The 22,184-nt window shown below is 55.9% G+C and overlaps 2 protein-coding genes across 4 annotated transcripts in view; one reads left to right on the plus strand and one right to left on the minus strand.

Moving 5' to 3' along the window:
• Positions 1–242: 242 nt before the first annotated feature.
• On the minus strand, positions 243–8,293 carry Znf467 (zinc finger protein 467). 3 transcript variants are annotated; one of them, XM_006995428.4, is made up of 5 exons: positions 7,778–8,293; positions 5,812–5,887; positions 5,051–5,164; positions 4,335–4,448; positions 243–2,088 (listed from the first exon to the last, which is right to left on the minus strand). In XM_006995428.4, exons 2-5 carry the CDS (start codon positions 5,843–5,845, stop codon positions 575–577), a joined length of 1,776 nt encoding a protein of 591 aa, XP_006995490.1. In that variant the 5' UTR covers positions 5,846–5,887; positions 7,778–8,293; the 3' UTR covers positions 243–574. The 3 variants fall into 3 exon arrangements, with proteins under 3 accessions (XP_006995490.1, XP_006995491.1, XP_006995492.1); XM_006995429.4 differs by lacking the exon at positions 7,778–8,293 and adding an exon at positions 7,381–7,529; XM_006995430.4 differs by lacking the exon at positions 7,778–8,293 and adding an exon at positions 6,138–6,533.
• Positions 7,797–22,184, plus strand: part of LOC102918752 (SCO-spondin) — a 56,481-nt gene continuing 42,093 nt past the window's right edge. The window contains exons 1-22 of the mRNA XM_076566092.1: positions 7,797–8,112; positions 8,428–8,640; positions 10,847–11,165; positions 11,586–11,668; positions 11,846–12,025; positions 12,240–12,484; positions 12,571–12,670; positions 13,339–13,497; positions 13,672–13,751; positions 14,253–14,405; positions 14,703–14,874; positions 15,011–15,251; positions 15,520–15,664; positions 16,816–16,933; positions 17,575–17,750; positions 17,829–18,056; positions 18,200–18,365; positions 18,564–18,801; positions 20,153–20,342; positions 20,448–20,542; positions 20,757–21,013; positions 21,309–21,443. Of these exons, the coding sequence (XP_076422207.1) occupies positions 7,797–8,112; positions 8,428–8,640; positions 10,847–11,165; positions 11,586–11,668; positions 11,846–12,025; positions 12,240–12,484; positions 12,571–12,670; positions 13,339–13,497; positions 13,672–13,751; positions 14,253–14,405; positions 14,703–14,874; positions 15,011–15,251; positions 15,520–15,664; positions 16,816–16,933; positions 17,575–17,750; positions 17,829–18,056; positions 18,200–18,365; positions 18,564–18,801; positions 20,153–20,342; positions 20,448–20,542; positions 20,757–21,013; positions 21,309–21,443 (4,009 nt within the window). The remainder of the gene's footprint in view (positions 8,113–8,427; positions 8,641–10,846; positions 11,166–11,585; positions 11,669–11,845; positions 12,026–12,239; positions 12,485–12,570; positions 12,671–13,338; positions 13,498–13,671; positions 13,752–14,252; positions 14,406–14,702; positions 14,875–15,010; positions 15,252–15,519; positions 15,665–16,815; positions 16,934–17,574; positions 17,751–17,828; positions 18,057–18,199; positions 18,366–18,563; positions 18,802–20,152; positions 20,343–20,447; positions 20,543–20,756; positions 21,014–21,308; positions 21,444–22,184) is intronic.

Here is a 22,184-nt window from a genome sequence, read left to right on the forward strand (position 1 = left end):
CACACACACGCACACGCACACGCACACGCACACGCACACAAACACGCACACGCACACGCACACACACACTCGGACCGGGGTGGTTGTTGGCATCTGGGCATATTACACATTGATTGCGAGCAGCAAACCATCTAGCTAAACTTAACTTCCCTGGACTGACAGGAAAGGTCTTTTTCTGTGGCTGGAGCGGCAGTAACTGGACTGGTCAGGCATTCCACCCCTGGCTCAATCAGTCCCAGAACTTCAGATTTGAACTTTAATGAACTTCAAGTACATAAATAACCATTCTTTCCCTTTAGGTGGAGGTTTCCGGCTCAGTCTCCCCTTGTCCTAGTTGATCCCCAGAAATGCCCGACTTCCAAAGCAAGGAAGGGTTCTCTCTGCATGTTCTTTGTCACGGCTGTCAAGAGCTAAGTATGCTTTTCAGACTTCTCAACTTTATGGAAAGGACAATGACATGTGTCCTGGCACTTCAGCAGCAACCTAAGTCTGAGTGTTGCAAGCCCACGAAGTCTCCAGGCATGAGTTTTCCAAATCTGTTAGGAAAGGAAGGATGCGGTCAGAACTTCCTTAGTTAGAAGAAGATTGGAGGAGGCACAACCTCCGAGGAACTGGGCCAGGCTGGAGTCGAGAGGGTCGAGGCTGCGGCTGGGAGGGTCGCTTCGCCATGGATGCGTTGGTGCCGCACAAGGTGGGTCTTGCGGCTGAAGCTCTTGGCGCACTGCGGGCAGGAGAAGGGGCGGGAGCCCGTATGGATTGCCTGGTGGCGGACCAGGTTGGTTTTGGAGCTGAAGCAGCGGGCGCAGACCGCACAAGCGTGGGGGCGGCTGCCCGTGTGCACGGCCTGATGGCGGCCTAAGTGAGATTTACGACTGAAGCGGCGGCCACACTGCGCGCAGGCAAAAGGTCTGGCGCCGCTGTGAGCCCGAGAGTGGGCGACCAGATTGGGCCGCGAGCCGAAGCGGCGGCCACACTGCGCGCAGGCGAAGGGTCTTTCGCCGGTGTGCACGCGCCGGTGCCGGGCCAGGTGCTGCCCGTGAGCGAAGCCGCGCCCGCAGTCGGGGCAGAAGAAGGAGCGCTCACCGGAGCTGGTGCGCGGGGGCGCCGCGGGCCCCGAACCCGGGCCACAGTCAGGAGCGTGGGGAGCGCAGGCTGAGGGCTCGGTGGCGGCGGGGTCTACGGTGGCGCCCAGTGCACACTCATCGCACCCGAAAGGGCGACCCTCGGTGAGATGCAGACTCTGGTGCGTAGCAAGGTTCTTTTTCCAGCCAAAGCTCAGGCCACAGTGGGAACAAGCGAAAGGCTTGGGCCCAGGAGGGGACGGGGCAGGAGAATGGGGAGAAGCAGGAGCGTCGGGAGAGGACCGGGTACGGTTAGCAGCATCGTGCACCCTCTGGTGCCTCACTAGGTGTTGCTTATGCGTGAAGCTGCGTGTGCACTGGGAACACTGATAAGGCCTCTCGCCCGTATGGATGCGCTGGTGGCGGATCAGGTGTGTCTTCTTGCGGAAACGCTTCTCGCATTCAGTGCAGGGAAAGGGCCGCTCTCCGGTGTGGGTCTTCTGGTGCGAGCCCAGGTGGATCTTCTGGCTGAAGCGTTTGCCGCACTCGGCGCACGGGTAGGGCCGCTCGCCGGTGTGCGTGCGCAGGTGGCGGGTCAGGTGGGCCTTCTTGCTGAACCGCTTGTCGCACTCAGAGCACGGGAAGGGACGCTCTCCGCGGTGGCTGCGTTGGTGCAGCAGCATATGGGTGCGCTGCGTGAAACTGCGGCCACAATCGGGGCAGGCGCAGGGACCCTCGCCCCGGTGCAACCTCTGGTGCAGCCGCAGAGTTAGCTGATCCCGGAAACGCCGCTCACATTCCTCGCAGCCATAAGGCTTCTCGGGGATGGGGGCCCAAGCCGACAATGAGAGCCCACCTAGAGCCCCCGGAGTCCCCGGCTCCAGTTTGTATGCAACAGCTAGGTGGCCCAAGTCAGGAGCGGGAAAAGGACTGGGAAGGAAAGAGAGATGCTGGGGCCATTCCACCTCTTCCTCTGCCTCTTGATCCTCATCCTCTACCTTCACCTTCCGAATCATCCACTCCTCCCCTGAACAGTCAAAAAGGAAAAAAGAATGGTTTGAAAGCCCATCCATGGGCACACTCATTTCCCAATAGGCTCCCCACTTCAGTATCCCTGCAGTCTGGTCCTCTTTGTGCCCCACACAGTTTGCTGGGGATCAGTAAACCCCAAAGTCCTCTTTCATCCACTTTGTGTTCCCTCTGCATCCAATCTGCTGGCAAGCAGGGCCCCTCCTGGGGCCAGCTTTCTCTCAGGCTGGCCAGCTCCCCCACTCAGGAACTTTCCCTTGAATCCTTAGTAGACACTCTTCCCCTCCTACCTCCAGAAAAGGACTGCTGCCCGCTTCTGTCCTCAAGCTTTCTCTGAGTTTCCATCATCCTGAGACTGCCCCCAGCATCCTGGCTAGCTACCCCAAGCAAACCTTAACCTTAGAAGGGAGGATGGCCTTGGAACCTTGTGCCTCTCCCTTTGCTCCTCCCTGAGCACCAGGGCACCCGGTGCTCCCTCCTGCCTCTCAAGTGCTCCCTGAGGTTCCATTCCCTTTGGTGCCCACTGCTCAGCTCCCTTCCTCCTGCTCTGGGGGACTGGTTAGTCCCATTATGAATGCAGCTGGAGCTTACAGGATCAAGGCACTAGTATGGACGAGGACACAGACTGGAACTTGCTGGCTGGGGGAACTGGTGAGTGTTCCTCTGCTGGGAGAAGCCCCCAGAGGCCTCAAGGAGAGCCTCAGCCCAAGGGCAGATTCAGGTTCCTAGGGAACTCTCACAAAATGCATCCATGCATGCAGAGGAATCTGTCCTCTTCCTTTAAAGCCCCCCGCCCCCACTTCCCCCAGTGAATCTTGCCGGAGAACTGTTGGGCCACATGATCTGAGTGCTGTCTGGCCCTGAAAGCCTGTCATAGGCTGAGCCTTGATCATATTACACAGATTACATCCACTCCCAGTTTCTAACTCACTGGTTCCAAATCACTGTCTGCCCATCCTCTTATGTCAGGCCTCTCCTCTCCACGCCACTCCTCTGCTCAAGGATCGGCAATAGCGTCTAGCTGCACCGAGCTCCCACACCTACCCCAGCCTCCTTCATCCAGGCGAGCGGCTTTGTCTTTCACTCTGCTGCTCTTCAGTCTGTCACCTATCACCTTCCCTGCTTCCAGCCTGGAAGTCCTTTCTCAACCAAGCAGGTCTTCCCTTCCCCCGCCCGACTTGCAACCCCTGAAATCTATGCTTCTCTCCCAATGCAGTACACAAAGCAACACTTTGACGCGTCCAGCAGATAGGGATCCTTTACCATAATTCCTATAGCAATATTTAATATTAGCTTCTGTGCTTAATTAAAAACCTGTGGCTGTGTATTGTTGATTTAATTATTTGTTCTGCCTCATAGTAACAGCATCCCAGCTACGTTTTAGCTTCTGGATGGGAGACATCTTGAATCCTAATTTTGTGTCCAATAACAAAGTGTCTTTATGTGTTGACCAAAATCAGCTCTGTGACCGTTTATTTGAGGCCAACTATGGATGAGGCAGTGTGCATGCAGTGACATAAAGCTTCATGCCAGCCATGAAGTTACTGTCACCCTGATGATAGGTGAACAAATCACCCTGGAGGAAACACAGCACCACCACCCCAAGAGCATTCAGCAGGTCAGCGCAGAACAAGGGTGCAACCCAGGTCTGTGCAGCTAGACGCCCTGTCTTTTCCTGCTACACTCGACACCTTTGTGCAGCAGGCACTAAAGAAACCCTTGTTGGGTGAGTGACGCCATTCAAGCAAGTGGTGATGAATGGAAGAAGTGATGGGTAGGGCCATGGAGTGATTGCCTGGGGAATGGGAGAGATGAGCTAATGACTACAGATGGGGAGGGGGTAGCGGGGTGGGGGCGTGGGGGGTGAGGTGGGAGGGCTACAGACTGGGGACCCTTGGTACCGTGAAGAGCAGCAGAGGTTTGAGAAAAGGAACACACAAGGTGGAGGCAGCGGACCAGCTGATGAACACCCTACATCTTTGTGGGGATTACAATCCAAGAGGGCAGCAGCATGTATGAACTGGGGGGATGATGAGAGGAGTTGGGACTTCTAGAAGTGGATTACTTCTCTTTGGGACCTTCCTCTCCCATTCTACCATCCACAGATGTGAAACTCCTTTGGAGTTCTAAAGTCCTACAGAGCAAAGGAGACAGGGCCTGGAACACAGCCATCTCAGAGAGAAGCCCTGGAACTTGCTCGGTCCTTGTTCCCTTTGCTTGATTCTAGAACATCAGAAGACTCACCTGGCACAGAGCCCACAGGCTCAGCCTTCTGTGGGGCACAGGCCTGGCTGCCCATGCACGGAGCTTCAGCTTGTTCTGTGTGGATGCCTTCTTTCTGGCCTGGGGTCTCATGCCCTGGAAAAGAAGAGGATGTCCCCAAGGACTCCCGAAACATCACAGACAGAAGACAGTCCCCACTGGTACTAGGAAGCAAGCCTGAACTCCCACCCACCCACCCAAAGAACTCTGCCCTCTGCCATTCCTGCAAAAGCAAATTCCCAGTGTTATTAAAGCAGGTGCTAAGGGTGGACAAGAGCCACAACTGTGAGGAATTTCTGGACTATATGTTTATGAGGAGGTGGAAGTGAGGAAAGACCTTTGATCCGAGCAGTTAGACCTCCCAGTTCCAAGGTGAAACATGTGCGGAGGATAGTGAGAAGCCAGGTTAGATCTTGCGGTAGGCATCCTGCCTCTCCCATCTGCAGCCATCGAGGTCCCTCTCACTCTGTTTACCCTCCTACAGCGCTTCCCATCTTCTAAACTTTTACTGTGTTTAAATTTCTTGTTGGCTGACTGCTGTTCCCTCTAAGGTTAAGCTCCACGAAGGGAGGGACCTGGTCTGTTTGTGCCTAAGGTGTTCCAAATGTCCAGAATAGCATTCGGCAGAGTGGGTGCGTAATGGATGACTTGTGGAAGAAGGAATATTCTTTCCCGAGACCTCCGTTGTCCCCACTTACCTGAGCATGAGTGCAGTGTGCTCTCTTCCCTAGATGACATCTTCCCCTGGGTATTATTGAACCCATCCCTGGGCTCACTTTGGGGAGCCATCTCTGGCTGTCCCACTGAGAATCCTGTTATAGGCAGAGGGATGAGTTCAAATGAAGCTTCTAGTATTGAATTGGTATCAGAGATGGGGCATTTCCCTAGGTGGTTTGTGGAAGGAGGGTATCTCCTGTCTGCATTGACAAAGGACTGCCCAAGCTCCCCAGCAGCCTGGCCAGTTACTAACCCCAGCCCCTTTAATTGAAGTGGGGGGAAGAAAGAAAGAAAAAAAAAATGAATATTTGAAATAGAAAAAAATTTAACTTCCAGTGCTGGGCTGGGGAGACGGCCCAGTGGGTAAAGGTAATTGCCACTAAGCCTAATGATCTGCATTTGGTTTCCAAAACCTGCATGCAGGAGATAACAGACTCAGAAAATTGGCCTTACCTCCATATATGTACATGTGCACGTAATAAAGATGAACACAATAAATAAACACATAAGTGTAGTAAGTGATTTTTTGTTCCTAGCTTCCAGTTCTCTGTGAACCCCATGCATACAGACAGTCTAGTATAACCATCCTGGGCTGGTCAGAGACATATGACCAAATTTTACTTAAAAAGATGTCTGCCTCTCCAGACTCCCAAGGGCTCAGGGTTGTCAACTCCTGAGGATGGCATTTACACCATGTATGCCTAGCAACTCCCACCCTCCTGGTTCCTTTGTCCCCACTCACCCAAGGAGTTCAGGGCCTCCAGGGTCTCTCTCATGGCCACCAGGAGTGGCTCTCCTAGGTGATCAGGCCACAGACCCTAAAAAGACAGCCCTGCTCAGAATCGTCCTGTCAGCCTCCACCTAGGACTCAGCTGTCCCCAAGAGCACCAGAGTAATGTCTTAGGTACAGGTGAGGGAACTCGGGAAACCGCATTTGGAGCAGAAACTTCTGAGATTGGACCCAGTGACATGGAGCCTTCTGCAAACTCTGGCTGGCTATAGACATCAGCCCCTGTCCCACCTGTCAAGTCTCTAGAACCAGCCCCAAGGCCATCGGCAGGGACTCACTTTGCCTGGGGAGGTAGAGACCACTTAATTCTCTGGATAGAGGGTGGGAGACCAAGATGGAGAGTGGGAAACTTCTCGTGGAACCTCCAGCCATCATGGCAGGAGCTAGAGAAACAGAAGCCAGCCTTGGGGGAGTAGAGTCCCTTTAGGGATACTGGGGCGGGGGGTGTTGAACAGGGTCCTTGCAGAGGTAGTAAATGACTAACTTCTCCCTAAACCCCTACCTCAAAGCCACACAGCCCCCATAGGACTAACTAGGCTAGGACACCCCCACACCAGGCCAGGACACTCCCCGATTTTTGTACTTCCCTGCTCCTCCAACCAGTTCTCTGCCCCTCCTTTAGCAGACTCCCCTCCCCCCTCCCTGGCAGCCTTCCCTCTGCCCCTCCCCTCACCCTCAGTCTTCCGCCCTCTCTCCCCACCAAATCTGGCAGCCTTTTGGGGCTCCTCCTACTGCCCCGCCCCCTTGGCTCCTCCCCTGCGCGCACCCGCCGGGTCAACCCCTTGGGGCCCCCTTGGAATCGGCCCTCGGCAGCTACCGCCTTCCCTGACCCTCGGCTCCCAGCAGTCTTGGGCAGCGCTCCCCTCCCCCTTCCTCCCGTGCCCGCCCGCCTAGTTCTCCGCGCGCCACCCCCTTCCCTTCCCGGGCTGCATACTCTCTCCCTTCCTTCCCCCTCCTCTTTTCCTTCCTCCCCCAACTCCCGCCCTCCCCGTCTCAGCTGCTCTCCCCCACCCGCTTGCCCCTCCCCTCTCCTCCCCCACTCGGGTTTCTTTTCCTTCTTTCCTCTCCTCGGTTCCCTCCCCCTCCCCCACACCATCCTCCCCTCTGCTTCCCTCCCTCCTGCAGCTCTCCTTCCCCTCAGCGGCCCCCGCCTCCCTTCCCCCTCTGCCTACCCTGCAAGCTCCGGCTCCGCTTCCCTCCCCTCCCCGTCCCCACCAGCCTTGTTCTTCCCCTCCCCCTCCCGGTCTGCTCCCTAGCTTCTAGGTCTCACGCCCCCCACTCCAGGGGAATCCAAGCCAACCTCTGGGTCCCTGAACCTACTCCCTGGCTCTGCCCCTCCCCATCCCCCTTTCTTCCCAACACACCTCCCTCTCACTGGCCCCGGTGCCCATTTCTGCTCCCCATTGACTTCTCACCCTCTCTGGAGTTTTCCTCCTGACCAGACTCCCCCCTAATCCCCGCCCCCGTTAGACCTCCGGGAGTCACTCCGGGTCCCGGGCCCCTGCCCTGCTCTAGGCTCACCTGTCAGCGTCCTTCGCTCCCGAGCGGTCCCATCCCCTGGTTTCCAGCCCCTGCGCGCTGGACCCCTCCTACACCCTATCCCAAGGAACCCTACTCCTTCTTCTCGGGATCCTCCTCGCAGGCCCCTCCCTCCCCCTTCCCACCTGCTCCCACCGGGCCTCTCCCCGAGTCCTTGCCCTCCCCTCCAGTTCTCTAGTCTCTCCCTCTGCTCCTGGACCCTCCCTCCCTCCTCCCTCCCCTCCCTCCCTCCCTCCTCTGACCCCCCGCCCCTCCCCCACACGCTCGCCTGCGCGCCCCTTCCCTCGGGGCTGTCACCTGCCGCGAGCCGGCAGCGTCGGCCAAGCTCCTTTCGGGTGGCAGGCGGAGACGCCTGCCCAGGAACCTCCCCTGTCCTTACCTGGCGGTCTCCTGCGGCTATGTGCCGCGGCCCGCTTCGGGGACCCAGGCGCTCGGGCCTCCGGTCCCGGGCGGCGCTGTGCACAATGGCGCCCGCTGCCTGCAGCTTGGGTGCGGGCTGCCCGAAAGACTCCGGGACTGACAGCCCTGAAACTTCGCGGGGAGGGGAAGGAAAGACGCGGAGGGAGAGGGTGTGGGGCAGCGTTGCGGGTGATGGGGGAGGAACCGGGGGGGGGGAGCTGGAGTACTGCCCCGGGGCACCAGGCAAAGGAGGCAGGGGCCAGGGGTCTTCGAGAGACCCGTCACGGAAGGGTGCACTAATAGGCTCGAGTGCAGGTGACGGTCTGAAGGCAAGATGCCCGGAGGGGTGAGATGGAAGGTGGGAGCTTAGGACTGGGGAAGGGAAGAGAGGAGAGAAGGGGAAGAGGAGGCTAGGGAGGAAGGGCACTCGGGCTAGGAGGGAGGGTGCTCTCAGCTTAGGAGGGAGGAGCTGGGGAAAGGTGGAGCGCGGAACCGGGTGGTGGTGGTGGTGAAGAGTTGGGGGGAGCAGGGAGAGGAGGGGGCGTGTTTGGGGAGGAGGGCAGTGTGTGCACTGCTGTCTTCAAAATCGCCAGTGCCAGCCGAGTATGTAGTGTCGCCGCGGTCCCACAGGAGACTGTCTAGCCAGTGGAGAGTGGGAGAATCGGTTAGGGAAACTCTCCACCAAGATCCACCTAGACTCGAAGGACGAGATCCGACACCCGCTGCGGGGGTTGAGGACTAGGGACCAAGCTGAGAGAGCGAGGGATCACAATGTTGAAAATGGGGAGAAGTTGAGCCAAGTCCCCTACAGCAAGGACTGGGCAGGCATGGAGGCTGCAGGGGGTGAGGCTGGGCGGGGCTCGGCGGGGGCTCGGGAGGGGGTTCGGTCCGTGGGCAAGAAAACCTCATGGCCTTATGTGTGGACCTCTCTCTCCCAGACTTCTCCCACCGTCTGTCTTTGCACGTACTCCTGGGCCTTACCCACCCACTCTGCTTCTGAGACCCCGTCCCCCTTCAGTCCTGAAGCTAAAATCCAGGAGGTTGGTTATTCCATGCCCGTGGGATCTTTCTGCAAACTCCCATGGGCTCCCACTTCCGCCTGCTTGTCCCTGTAGGGGAAAGGGCAGATCCAAGTTATATTTCTCTCCAGTCCAAGTTCCCCTTGTCAGCCAAGTTGCAGAACAGAGTTGGGAGAGAGTCTGAGAAGAGGGGGGGCAATAAATGGCCCTTGTGGACAGGACAAGGTCCCTGGCTATGGCACCCCGTCACAAAGATGGTGACACCTGTTGAATCAGGACACAGTGACCCAAGACTGATCTTAACAGGATGCAGCAAGGGTGTCCTCGACTTTTGCAGATGGTTGGAGTGAGGTCTGGAGCAATGGAGACAGGAAGGATCAGGAGGACCTGTGACTCAGGATGCAAAAGGTTTTTCTAATACCTGCATGCTCACTGACTGCAGGTGGCTTAGGAGCAGATTGAGTGTCCCTCTTGTGTGTTCAAGACTGGGCTTGGAGAACTGCAATCCACATGTATAGAAGTTAGAGGGACATTTTGCCATGACCCACCCTGACCCTTTCCCAGGACTCAACTCAACTCCCAGGCACCAACACTAGCTGTCTGGAAGCAACTGGAGGGACTGAACTGGGCCCTCTTCTGGTTCCAGGCCCAATAGAAGAAGGAATACCCAGGCCAGCTGTGAAGTACCAGGTGGGGTGACCATGCAGGATGCCCAGTGGGACCTCATTTCATTATGAAATGAAAGGGTTCAGCGTTTCAGGTCTCACTGCATTCCAGTCCCAGTGGCCTTGGAGGTCTACTAGTAACCAGGATGTAACCAGGATTTGCCTGTGGAGCCTGCAGGCGCCTCCTCTGAACCGGACACTGGGATTATTCCATCCGGCTCAGCTCAGCTCCAGCCTGGACAGGGGAAGCAGGCTCTCAGACCTATCCCACCCCTCTCCCCTTCCCATCTTCCTAGATCCTTTCAGTCTTCTGGATGCCTTGGGACCCTCGGCAACCCCACAGGTGACCAAATGGCCCCAAATACCTTGTAGAAATACCCCAAAAACAAACAAACAAAAAAACCAAACAAATAAAAGCCAGAAACCTGACCCCACTGAGGAAAGGCTTTGCTTTGTCAGGTTGTCGCCACACACTTGGGTGTTCCAGCCATTCAGCTCTTCTTTCTGTGCAGCTGGCCTGAGAGGGAACAGGGAAAGGAACGTGCATGGAGAAGGACACCAAAATAAAGGCAGTGGTTTTTGTATGTTTGCTACATGTGTGCCTGCTGATGCTGAGATCAGGAAGAGGCTTTGGATCCCCTGGAACTGGAGCTGTGCGTGGTTGTGAGCCACTGCGTGGGTGCTGGGAACCAAACCTGGGTCCTCTGAAAGAATAGCAAGTGTTCTAAACCACTGAGCCATCCCTCCAGCCCTGCCTGTAGTTTTTGAAGGCTGGGAAGACTATCCCTCAGAAAAATCTTCACACCTGTAAGTTCAAAGAGCTTATCAAGCCCCATCTCTGCATCCCTGGGAAGTCCCTAAAGTTTTCACTGGTAAGGACGCAGACGCCCAGAAAGGGAACATATCTTGACCACACTCACACATTCATCTGTGGTAGTGCTTGAAAGTGTAGGAAACCAGGGCTCAAAATGCCTGGCTGGAGTCCCACCACACACACACACACACACACACACACACACACACACACACACACACACTCTGGGAGGGCTGTGATGGGGCCCATTTCCAGGGAGAGTTGGCATTTGAAGGGATGCTGTAGGTAGGTCCAATCTGGTTCTGGGCAGCTGCTACCCAGGGGCAAGAAGCTGGGATAAAATCTCCCCTTGTGAAGAGCCCTGGACAGACCGACCTCCAGGTTGCATCAAACCTCAGTGTGGGCCAGGGGACCAGCGCTGCCCAAATCCAAGCCTCAGGTCCTCCCAAAAGTGGCCTGGGGTGGCGCAGCATGCTGCTCCCTGCCCTTCTCTTCGGGATGCTATGGGCTCTGACTAACGGGTAAGCAGCTCATGGGGCTCTCCCAATAAGATTCTCCTTCGTGCCTATGCCTAGGCACCCTCTGGGATGCCAGACTCTTCTTTCAGCACTTCAATCCACCCTTAACGTCCTCCTTGCTTCAAGAACCTCTCCCAGCTGGTAGTTGTTCTCCCCTCTCCCTGGACAGGCGGTGGTGTGAGCAGACAGAGACCATCCATGTGGAAGAGGAAGTAACTCCCCGTCAGGAGGACCTGGTACCCTGCACCAGTCTGTACCATTATATTCGCCTAGGCTGGCAGCTGGACCTGCCCTGGAGTGGCCGTGTGGGGCTCACCAGGCCCCCAGCACTCGGGCTCTGTGCCATCTACAAGTGAGTGAGGGTTAGAACCTGGGCTGTCTGCCGGGCAGGAAAGGAAAAAGTGACGGCAGCAGGATATCCTGAGAGTGGGGGAGGACCTGGGAGGACCTGGTGCAGCAGCCATTTGGGAAACAGGTTTTAGCTGGGTTCCAGAAAGGGTGGAGAGAGATGGTGTGGGTGGAGGAGAGGGCACCATGGTGGGCACCGTATGGCAGGGAGAGATATGACATGATTCCTTCTGCCCCAGGCTGCTTCCCAGCATTCATTCTTGCTTTACACGTGAAGAAATTAAGGTCAGGAGGGGAGAATTACTTGATAGTAAGGACCCCTTGGAGTAGTTGATCAGACCTAAGGTCTTAGGTCTTGCCTTGTGGCGGGACTTGGCTAAATATTAACCTCTCTCCCCGCTTCCCCCTGTATGGTGGGGTGCAGACCCCCAGAAACCCGGCCTGCTACTTGGAACCGGACAGTCAGGGCTTGCTGTCCAGGATGGGGGGGTCCTCACTGTACTGACGGTAAGTACCCAAGCAGGGGTGGTGAATGGTACCTTCTGGGGTAGTGGCTGTGAAGGGGAGCCCATCTGTGACGCCGCAGAGCTGACAGACTGCCTGAGGACACAGCAGGTCTGGCTGGGCTCTCGGGGCCATCCATATAATGACAGGCTGGATGTGCCCCATTCTCCTCTACCACAGCCCTCGCTGAAGCCAACCCTGCAGGCCACTGCTTTGCCACATGGCAGTGCCAACCTCTAGCAGGCTCGGCTAATTCTTCGGCAGGGAGCCTGGAAGAATGCTGCGCCCAGCCCTGGGGACACAGCTGGTGGGACAGCAGCTCCAAGATGTGTCTCAGCTGTCGGGGTCAGCACCGCCCAGGTGGGTCTGCAGCTTCCAGTCTTGGAGACAGGCACATCCCGACCCTCACCCTCACCCTTACCCTTAAGAGTTCTGGGCCTTTCTGCCAGGCTCTGGCTACTCCTACGGTCCCTCTGGAGGGACCACGCCCTGCCATCATACCTCCCGCTGTGCCAGGAACTGTCCCTTCGCCTCTGTCCCTGCATTTAGAGGCTCACACCTCTATCTTGTTCAGGCAATGCTTCCTCTGAAGCCCTCCTGCAGCCTCTGGCAGGGGCTGTGGGCCAGCTCTGGAGCCAGCGCCAGCGTCTCTCGGCTACCTGTTCCACCTGGTCCGGCTTCCATTACCAAACCTTTGACGGGCGTCACTACCACTTCCTGGGCCAGTGTACCTACTTGCTAGCTGGTGCTGTGGATTCCACCTGGGCTGTCCACCTCAGGCCTAGGGTTCACTGTCCCCAGCCTGGGCACTGTTGGCTGGTGAGGAAGGGAGAGAGATGACCCCAGGGAAGGTCTGGACATGGTGGGGTGAAGAGTTACACTTCTGATGCACTGCTTGCTCTCAGGTTCGAGTGATGATGGGCCCCGAGGAGGTGTTGATCCAAGATGGAGAGGTCTCCGTGAAGGGCCAGCCAGTGCCTGTTGGGGAGCCTCGGCTGCTCCACGGTGAGGGCTCCTTCCCTCCTCTGGGGTGGTCTGCCCACTCCTAAGGGCAGGGTGGTGGGCTGGGGCAGAGCTGCTGCATCCCCCTGAGTACTGTTGGGAAGCTTTTAAAAATTAAGGATCAGGAAGGCATAAGCCTGGCTCGCCTGCTCCCTACTGCCTTCAACTATGACTTGGGCAAGTCACTCTGTTTAACTGTCTGGAGCCTCAGTTTCCCCACCTGCCTCATGAGAATGTCATCATGGCTGAGATAGGAGGTTGGGGTTAAGTGTGCATGTATCTGTGTGGTATGGGTGGGTGGGTGGAGTGTATGTGTAATGTCCATTGTCTGTATAGAGGTGTGGTATGTGTGTGTGTATGCTGTGAGGTATGTGATATATCTTGTGTGTTGTGGTGCATGTATGTGTACTGTATGTGTATATGTGCTGCGAGTGGAATGTGGATATAGTATATGTGTGGTGTGGATATAGTGTGTGTGTGTGTGTGTGTGTGTGTGTGTGTGTGTGTGTGTTGTAGTTTACTCTCTCAAGATAGCAGCCACAGCAGGAAAACCACAGCAGACAGAGCTTGTACATTTGTGTGAATTCTTTCCCTGGGTAGTTTAGGGTGTGTGTGCTGTGATGAGATGGGAGTGTGACCCTTAAGACTGGATGACCCTGTCCTCTTCCCAGGAATGAGCCTGCAGTGGCAGGGGGACTGGCTGGTGCTCTCTGGGGGCCTGGGGGTTGTTGTGAGACTGGACAGGTCCAGTTCCATCTCCATTTCCGTGGACCATGAGTTTTGGGGACGGACACAGGGCCTCTGTGGGCTTTACAGTGGCCGACCAGAGGGTACGTGAGATGTGACTTGGTGTGGTTGGTGGACGGATGGAGGGAGGGAGGGGAGAGGGAGGGAGGGAGGGAGGGAGGGAGAGGGAGGGAGGGAGGGAGGGAGGGAGAGGGAGGGAGGGAGGGAGGGAAAAGACATAGGACTCCAGGTCTAGCACTGGCCTCAAATGTCCTCAGATGACTTTGTGGAGCCAGAAGGGGGACTGGCCATGCTAGCGGCCACCTTTGGGAATTCGTGGAGGCTCCCTGACTATGAGGTGAGACTGCCTCCTGCCTGCCCACCGTTTTCCTGGGATCCTCAGAAAGAGCACACAGAAGCATACCACAGAAGCCAGGCTTCCTCCAGTGCACGTGGATGTTCTGTCTAGCACAGGCCCGGGCATAGTTGGCCAAGGTGGCACACACAGCTTCCCGTGGCTCCTCTGAGCCACTGCCTGCTCTGGCTCCAACACAGTAGGCAAAGAGGCAGGTCTCGTGGTACTCATCTGGGTTCCAGGTCCCACAGGAGGCTGGCGACTGCTGTGTAATGACTACCCCAGGGTCCTCCCTGATGTGGCTACTGACCAGCTCTGTCTGGGCTGACTGACCCTGGCCCCTCTTTCTCTGGGCTGGTGGGCCTGTCACTTTACCTCCATCTGCAGCCCAGAACGAGGTCTGGTGGGCATGATAGTTGAGGCAACTATGAGGGCAGGAGTCACTTTCTTGTCTTCCTGGCTAATGCCCCTTGTCACTGCTTCCTGGCCTGGTTCTGTCCTCAGCCTGGGTGTCTGGATGCCGTGGAGGTGGCCCAGGGCTGTGACGGTGTCCTGCAAGGTCCACAAACAGGCTTGGAAGCTGGCAAGCTCCAAGCTCAAGCCCAGGATATATGCCACCAGCTGCTGGAGGATCCATTCTGGCAATGTCATGCCCAGGTATGGTTGGGATGGAGGGCAGGGTTCTGCAGGGGATAGTGGATGCTTGAGAGGTACCAGGTGGGTGATCTGAGCCTGCCTTTAGGTTCATTGGGTCACCAATCGAGACACCCCTTCCTTGTATTTGGTTTTACTTCTGAGAACAAGATGGCTGTTCTTGTGGCTGTGGAGGCCTCTTCCAGCACTTATTATTCGTTTCAAGCTGGGATGTAAAGGAAGAGGAGGCCGGTGTTGGTGAGGAGGGACGATGTTGATGAGGAGGGACGTTTGCTGGCTGAGGATCTCCCTTCCCTGCAGGTGCCCCCAGATGAGTACCACGAGACCTGCCTCTTTGCCTACTGTGTTGGAGCCAGAGCAGGCAGTGGCTCAGAGGGGCCGCGGGAAGCTGTGTGTGCCACCTTGGCCAACTATGCCCGGGCCTGTGCTAGACAGAACATCCACGTGCACTGGAGGAAGCCTGGCTTCTGTGGTATGCTGGGTCTGCCCACCGCAAACTGACCAAGATCCTTGAGTGGCCCGTTTCCCGAGGGCCCCTTGGCTGTCTCCCAGAGCCTGCCGGACTTCCAAGGCCAGCCGCCCTTCACAGAACATTTTTGTTCCCACAGAACGCCTGTGTCCAGGGGGGCAACTCTACTCCGATTGTGTCTCATCCTGCCCACCCAGCTGCTCAGCAGTAGCCCAGGGAGAGGAGGGGTCTTGTGGGAAAGAGTGTCTGAGTGGCTGTGAGTGCCCGGCTGGCCTCTTTTGGGACGGTGCCCGCTGTGTGCCTGCTGCCCGTTGCCCCTGCTACCACCGGCGCCAGCGCTACGCCCCTGGGGACACTGTGCACCAGCGGTGCAACCCTTGGTGGGTCTTTGGGGGCTCTCGTAGGCCACGTAGTTCTCCCAATACTTTCCGTTATGCTGTCTCTGAGATTCGATCCCCCAAATAACTAGTGCATTCTGGGGCTTCCCACCCAGTGACCTGTGGCATTCTCTGGCATGATTAATGACTATGGTGGTGGGTGTGCCAGGGGAGAGAAAGAACCAATGGGCTGGGCGTGGGTCGTGTCCAGCTCCTTGCTCTGGGAGGGTTCTGGTGTCACAGCACACTGTCCCACCCCCTCTGCCCTTAGTGTATGCCAGGATGGCCGCTGGCACTGTGCCCAGGCCCTGTGCCCTGCTGAATGTGCAGTGGGCGGTGACGGGCATTACTCCACGTTTGATGGGCGGAGCTTCTCCTTCAGGGGCAATCCAGGCTGCCACTACAGCTTGGTGCAGGTGAGCAGAGAGCCTATTTCAGAAAGAGGATTTTGTCAGAGCGGGGCCCTCCCAGGGGAGCTCTGAGGGGACCTAACTGTAAACAAGCCACTAAAGCAAGAGGTGGAACATGGAACATAGAGCCTCTTTCGAGGAGAGATGGACAGCAGTGGCGGCAGGAGAGTGGCTGCCTGCATACCCACACACATATACTTGAGATGCATGTGCACAAACATGCATGCACACACACACATGCATGCACAAACACGCACACACACACACATGCATGCACAAACATGAATACACACACATGCACAAACATGCACACACACACACATGCATGCACAAACATGCATACACACATGCATGCACAAACACACATACACACACACATGCACAAACACGCATACACACACACACACACACACACACACACACACACCCTCCTTTCTAGTCCCACAGAACCAAACCCATCTTCATAGTTCCTTTTACAGATGGAAAACCCTGGGCTTGTCACAGGCAGAAGAGAGAAGCGTCCCTCCCCAAGAAAGCTGGGGCTTCTCCAGTTCATCACACACCATGCTGTGCTTCAGTCCTTCCAAGGGCTGATCAGGGATCTCTCAACTTCAGTGTCGGACTACTGCAACCCCCTGACTTGTCCCTCCTTGCCTGGGTGACAGTGGGGTGAGGACATCGGGGAGGGCAGGGTCAACAAGCAGATCCAGGGAGCTGTTTCCCAGTCACCTGGCCAAACATGTATGATGTATACACACAGAGATGGAGGCTGCATGCCAGCACATGGGCCACACACATACACACAGTCATGTATGTGTATGTAGATTCAACAGATGTCTACACATATATGTATCCAAATAGGGAACATCTACAGGGAGGAAAGATAGGGATCTTCCCGTTCCAAAGTGTACACACACACACACACACACACACACACACACACACACACACGCGCGCGGTCACACAAAATCTCCTCCCCACATGCACTCACATCCATTCACCCATGTCAGTCCCTGGTGAGGTTAAGTCCCTTGCCTCACAGAATCTGTCTGGCGAGAAGTTGGTTCGCACCTGTGTGGGGTGGGAGCTGAAGTCATCACACTACTGAGGCTTCCTCATGGCTTCTCTACACGCCCCTGCCACCTTGTCTCTGCCAGGACTCTGTGAAAGGCCAGCTGCGGGTTGCATTGGAGCATGGGGCCTGTGACACGGGCAGCTGCCTCCATGCCCTCTCTGTCTTCCTGGGAAACACCCACCTTCAGCTCAGATACTCAGGTACTGTCAGCCCTGCCTCCTTGTCTAGTGTGGGGCCTTTGTTCTCAGGGGAGTCAACGGCTCTGCTGTCTACTTCTTCGGGGTGCCGACTGGGCCTGTTGTCCACTGCTCTTACTCTGCCAACTCAGGCCTGCCCCGAGCCTGCCCTCCACACGCCCTCTTTGGATTTCAATAACCATCCCTTCTAGATTCCTGCAGATGAACTTAATGCCTACATTGCCTCACGTTCCCCTCCCAGGGGCAGACACACTATCCCAAGGATATTTCCCAAGACATCGTCTGCTGGTTTTCAGTGGTAAACACAAGTCACACAGTTATATGAATTGGAAAGGCCTTGCGCATGAGCAGCTGAGGCTGGCCCCTCTCAGCCCCTGTCCCTCCAGCTCTGCCATGCCTGGGCCTGCGGCTGGCTCTCCCACATACTGACCACACAAACAAAGGGATATGCAAAAATACATGATGATGTGGGCTCTTGAGCCATGAAAGGGTGGTCTCTGGTAGGACAGGTGGCCTCCAGGGGTCACTCTAGCTCCTCCCACATCCCACCCTGACACATACTCTCCCATCTTGCCAAGTCTTTCCCATCTTGCAGCCCCATCCTCCCACAGGTTCCCTATCACATGGTCAGGCCTCTCTTCCAGGAGCTGTGCTGGTAGATGGGCAGGATGTAGGCTTGCCCTGGATTGGTGCTGAGGACGTCAATGTTTCCCGTGCCTCCTCCACTTTCTTGCTGTTGCGCTGGCCTGGGGCCTGGGTTCTCTGGGGAGTGGCTGACCCTGCAGTCTACATCACCCTGGACCCCCGCCATGCCTATCAGGTATGCTAGGAGGCTAGTGAGTGTCTGGGCTAGGCTAAGTTAAGACTGGATTTCACTTTTATGTCTTCCATGGCGCAGGTGCAGGGTCTATGTGGCACCTTTACCTGGAAACAGCAGGATGACTTCCTGACACCAGCTGGGGACATAGAGACCAGCGTCACTGCCTTTGCTAGCAAGTTCCAAGTGTCAGGTGATGGAAGGTGCCCTTTGATGGATAACACCCCACTGTCCTCCTGCAGCACTTACTCCCAGCGCCTCCCTTTCGCAGAGGCAGCCTGCGCCATCCTGCATGGCCCCACCTTTCAGGTACTAGGGTGTCCCCATTCTCTGCCCATTTGATCAAGGATCCAAAATGCAAGAAAGAGTCAAGGGCACAGGGAGACGTCAGTGGGCTCCCAAGGAAAGGGACTCCATGAAGAAAGAACCATCCCTTTTCTTTTTGCCCAAAGGAGTGTCATGGGCTAGTAGACAGAGAACCATTCCGATTGCGCTGCTTGGAGGCTGTGTGTGGCTGTGCCCCTGGCAGGAACTGTCTGTGCTCCGTGCTCTCTGCCTATGCACGCCGCTGTGCCCAGGAGGGTGTCCTAATGCAATGGAGGAATGAGACGCTGTGCCGTGAGTCTCCCCACCAAGCCAACCCTACCCTGGGCTCCTCACCTCCCTTTCCTCATGCCCTCCATTTGGGGGAGTCGGAGGGGCAGGAACTCGTTCCTTACCAGACTATTCCTAGGCACTTTTACCTGTAGAGGCACAGGAACTTGAGGTCTAGACAGGGTGGCTAGGCTTCTGATTTGCATGTATCCCTGTGTCCAGCTGTCCTGTGTCCTGGTGGCCAGGAATACCAGGAGTGTGCCCCAGTGTGTGGTCATCACTGTGGGGAGCCCGAAGAGTGTAAAGAGCTTGGCAGCTGTGTGGCCGGTTGTAACTGTCCCCCCGGACTGCTGTGGGGCCTGGAGGGCCAATGTGTGCTTTCCAGCATGTGCCCCTGTCAGCTTGAAGGCCGCCATTACACCTTTGGCACAGCCACCACCACGAAAGACTGCAGCCACTGGTAAGAACTGCCACCCTTGGACAAAAAGAAGAAGGGCTTTCGAGAGAATGGCTGCTGCTGTTGCTGCTGCACGGTCACCGTGGATTGCCAGGGAGGGATGGCAGGGTGCTGATACTTCCTCAGTGCCGGGGCTCTGTCAGCTTCAAGAGCTTCAGGTCCAGTACCTAGTGTATTGATTTGACTTCCTAACTATAGTCTAAGAAAGTGTTGGGGGGGGGTATGAAAAACGGTTCCTAATGGTCCATGAGGAAAGTGAGGCTCAGATATGTAGAGGTTGTTCCAGAAAAGGAAAGATGAGGTCTATACCATAGAAGAAAGATGAGGTCTATACCATAGAGGAAAGATGAGATCTATATCAGAGAGGAAAGATGAGGTCTATACCATAGAGGAAAGATGAGGTCTATACCATAGAGAAAAGATGAGATCTATACCATAGAGGAAAGATGAGGTCTATACCATAGAGGAAAGATGAGGTCTATACCATAGAGAAAAGATGAGATCTATACCATAGAGGAAAGATGAGGTCTATACCATAGAGGAAAGATGAGGTCTATACCATAGAGGAAAGATGAGGTCTATACCATAGAGAAAAGATCAGGTCTATACCTGAGGATGCAGAGGTAGGCTCCAGGGCATTTCCATGGATCTCCTCTGCTGCTTGGACAAGTGGTAAATGTCTTAATTACTTTCCTTGTTTCTGTGGCCAAACACCAGACAAAAAGCAGCTTAAGGGGGCACGTGATTATCTCGGCTCACTGTGCAAAGAAATACAGTCCCACATGGTGGGGAAGTCATGGCGGCAGGGGGTAACTGGTCACATTGCATCCTTAGTCAGGAAGCAGGGAGAGAGATGGGTGCTGGTGCTTGGCTCGCTTTCTCCTTTTTATTTAGCCCAGAGCCTCAGCCTGTGGAATGGTGCTGCCCAGTCAGGGTGGGTCTTCACTCTTCAATGAACCCGATCTAGAAAATCCTTCATGGACAGGCCCAGGGGTTGTCTCCGGGTGATTCTCAATCTCATCAAATTGACAGTCAGGATTAGTCATCACATTAGACAAGTCAGTATCTCTGCCCCATTCAGGAGTTCCAAGACCAGCCCCATGAGAGCCAGACAGAAGCAGACTGGATCCCAGGCATGTGGGCTTCCTGAACAGCCTGTCTTCCTGTGCTGGAGGCTAGGGTGTTGGAAGTTGCTCTGGTCTCTAGAATTTGGGGCTGGGTTCCTACCAGGCATTAGGGGATCCAGATGCCTGCAGGGGTCTAGGTTCCTGAGATTCACTGTGGCAGCCTAGAGCCTAGGATAGCCAGATGAGCACATGCTGGGCCTGGCCCTTCCATCTTCCCTCCTCTGCAGCGTCTGCCAGGAGAGGGGCCTCTGGAACTGCACAGCCCCCCACTGCCCCCCACAGCGGGCACTCTGCCCTCAGGAGCTCATCTATGCCCCTGGTGCCTGCCTTCTCACCTGTGACAGCCCCAGCGCCAACCATTCCTGCCTGGCTGGAAGCACTGATGGCTGTGTCTGTCCCCCTGGTACCGTGCTGCTGGTGAGACTGGGAAGGAGACCCATGGGGCACCAAGGTGCTCTCCCTATACAAGGGTCCTGCCCTGCTCCCTAGCTGTCCGAAACAGTGTTTTCGCCCTCCACCCAGGACAAGCGCTGCGTGACTCCCGATCTGTGTCCCTGTCGTCACAATGGGCAGTGGTACCCACCCAACGCCACCATCCAGGAAGATTGCAACATTTGGTATGCACAGTCCCTGTCACCTGCTGCCATGTGACCTTGTGACCCTTGACTCCCCAGCCATCGTGCCTCTTTTCACTAAAACGGTTTGGAGTCGTGGATGGGACGGGGTATTTAGAGTGGTCTGAACACTGGGAACCTTCTAGAATTCGTCACACTCGGGGTCTGTCTGGGCTGTCACTGTTGTTAATGGCCCTGTCCTGTCTCTTGCCCACAGTGTGTGCCAGGGCCAGCGGTGGCACTGCACAGGTCAGCGGTGCAGTGGATGGTGCCAGGCGTCTGGTGCTCCCCACTACGTGACTTTCGATGGGCTGGTCCTTACCTTTCCTGGGGCCTGCGAGTACCTGCTCGTGAGAGAGGCTAGTGGCCGCTTCAGTGTCTCCATCCAGAACCTGCCTTGTGGGACCAGTGGCCTCACTTGTACCAAGGCACTGGCCGTGCGTCTGGACAGCACCGTTGTGCACATGCTCAGAGGTGGCTGTGGTTCTATCAGGGATGGCTGGCCTATTGCCGGAGGGTAGGGGGTATCACACTGTAGTGTCGCAGCTCCTCAGCATGGCCAGGGCCCAGGTTCCCTCTCTACTCCTCCTTGGGTTTGGTTGTTCTTAGGGTGGGGTTTGTTGGAGCCAGAACTCGGGAAAATCAAGGCCCAAAGAAGTCTTGGGACCCACCCAAGGTCACCTAGAGAAATAAGCAAAAGAAAGTTTGGAGGAGTGGCTGGGAGGACCTCTTGGTGTCCAGGCTACATTTAACACCCTTTCTTCTCCAGGCAGGGCAGTAACAGTGAATGGAGTGAGCATAAAGCTCCCCAAGGTTTATGCAGGCCCTGGACTGAGCCTGCACCGTGCCGGCCTCTTCCTGCTGTTAACCACGCGTCTGGGCCTCACTCTGCTCTGGGATGGAGGTCAGGCTCGCCCTCTTGGCCTTAACCACACCAGGCCTCCACAATGGGGGCTGGTTTCCCCAGGCTAGCCCTCTTGGCCTTGGCCCACACCAGGCCTCCACAATGGGGGCTGGTTTCCCCAAACCCTTCTTCCCAGTGCCTGCCAAGCTCTGAGGTTGAGACTGACCCCTGACTGCCCACTTGGGGCAGATTTCCAGTATGACAGCCAGGCCAAGATCTTTCCTGTGTCCTACCCTCTGCCCAGTGGCCACCCCTGACTCACAGCCCTTGGAAGTGGTTGGAGTTTCCATATTATATTTTCTTTAAAAAAAAAAAACAAACACTATTTTTATTTTATGTGCATTCATGTTTTGCCTGTGTGAATGTCTGTGTGAGGGCACTGGATCCCCTGGAACTGGAGTTACAGACAGCTGTGAATTGCCGTGTGGATACTTGGAATTGAACCCGGGTCCTCTGGAAGAGCAGCCAATGCTCTTAACTACTGACCCATCTCTCCAGTTCCCATATTATATTTTCATAACTGTGTTTTTCTTCATTTTACGAACATGACAGCCCCACCGAAGAAACATTTATAAAACACCGAGTTTTAGGAAGAAATGAAAATAGACTGGCTGACATCTCACTACCCAAACATAAGCAGTTGGTGTTTTAGAAATATAACTGTTAGTGAGGCATTGAAGGAAACCAAAAGAATCCCCTGTGGACTTGGTCCTCTCAGCTGGGCTAGCCTGGAGCTTCTGG

The sequence above is a fragment of the Peromyscus maniculatus genome, chromosome 3, assembly GCF_049852395.1.
Source record: "Peromyscus maniculatus bairdii isolate BWxNUB_F1_BW_parent chromosome 3, HU_Pman_BW_mat_3.1, whole genome shotgun sequence".
Classification (NCBI taxonomy): Eukaryota; Metazoa; Chordata; class Mammalia; order Rodentia; family Cricetidae; genus Peromyscus; species Peromyscus maniculatus.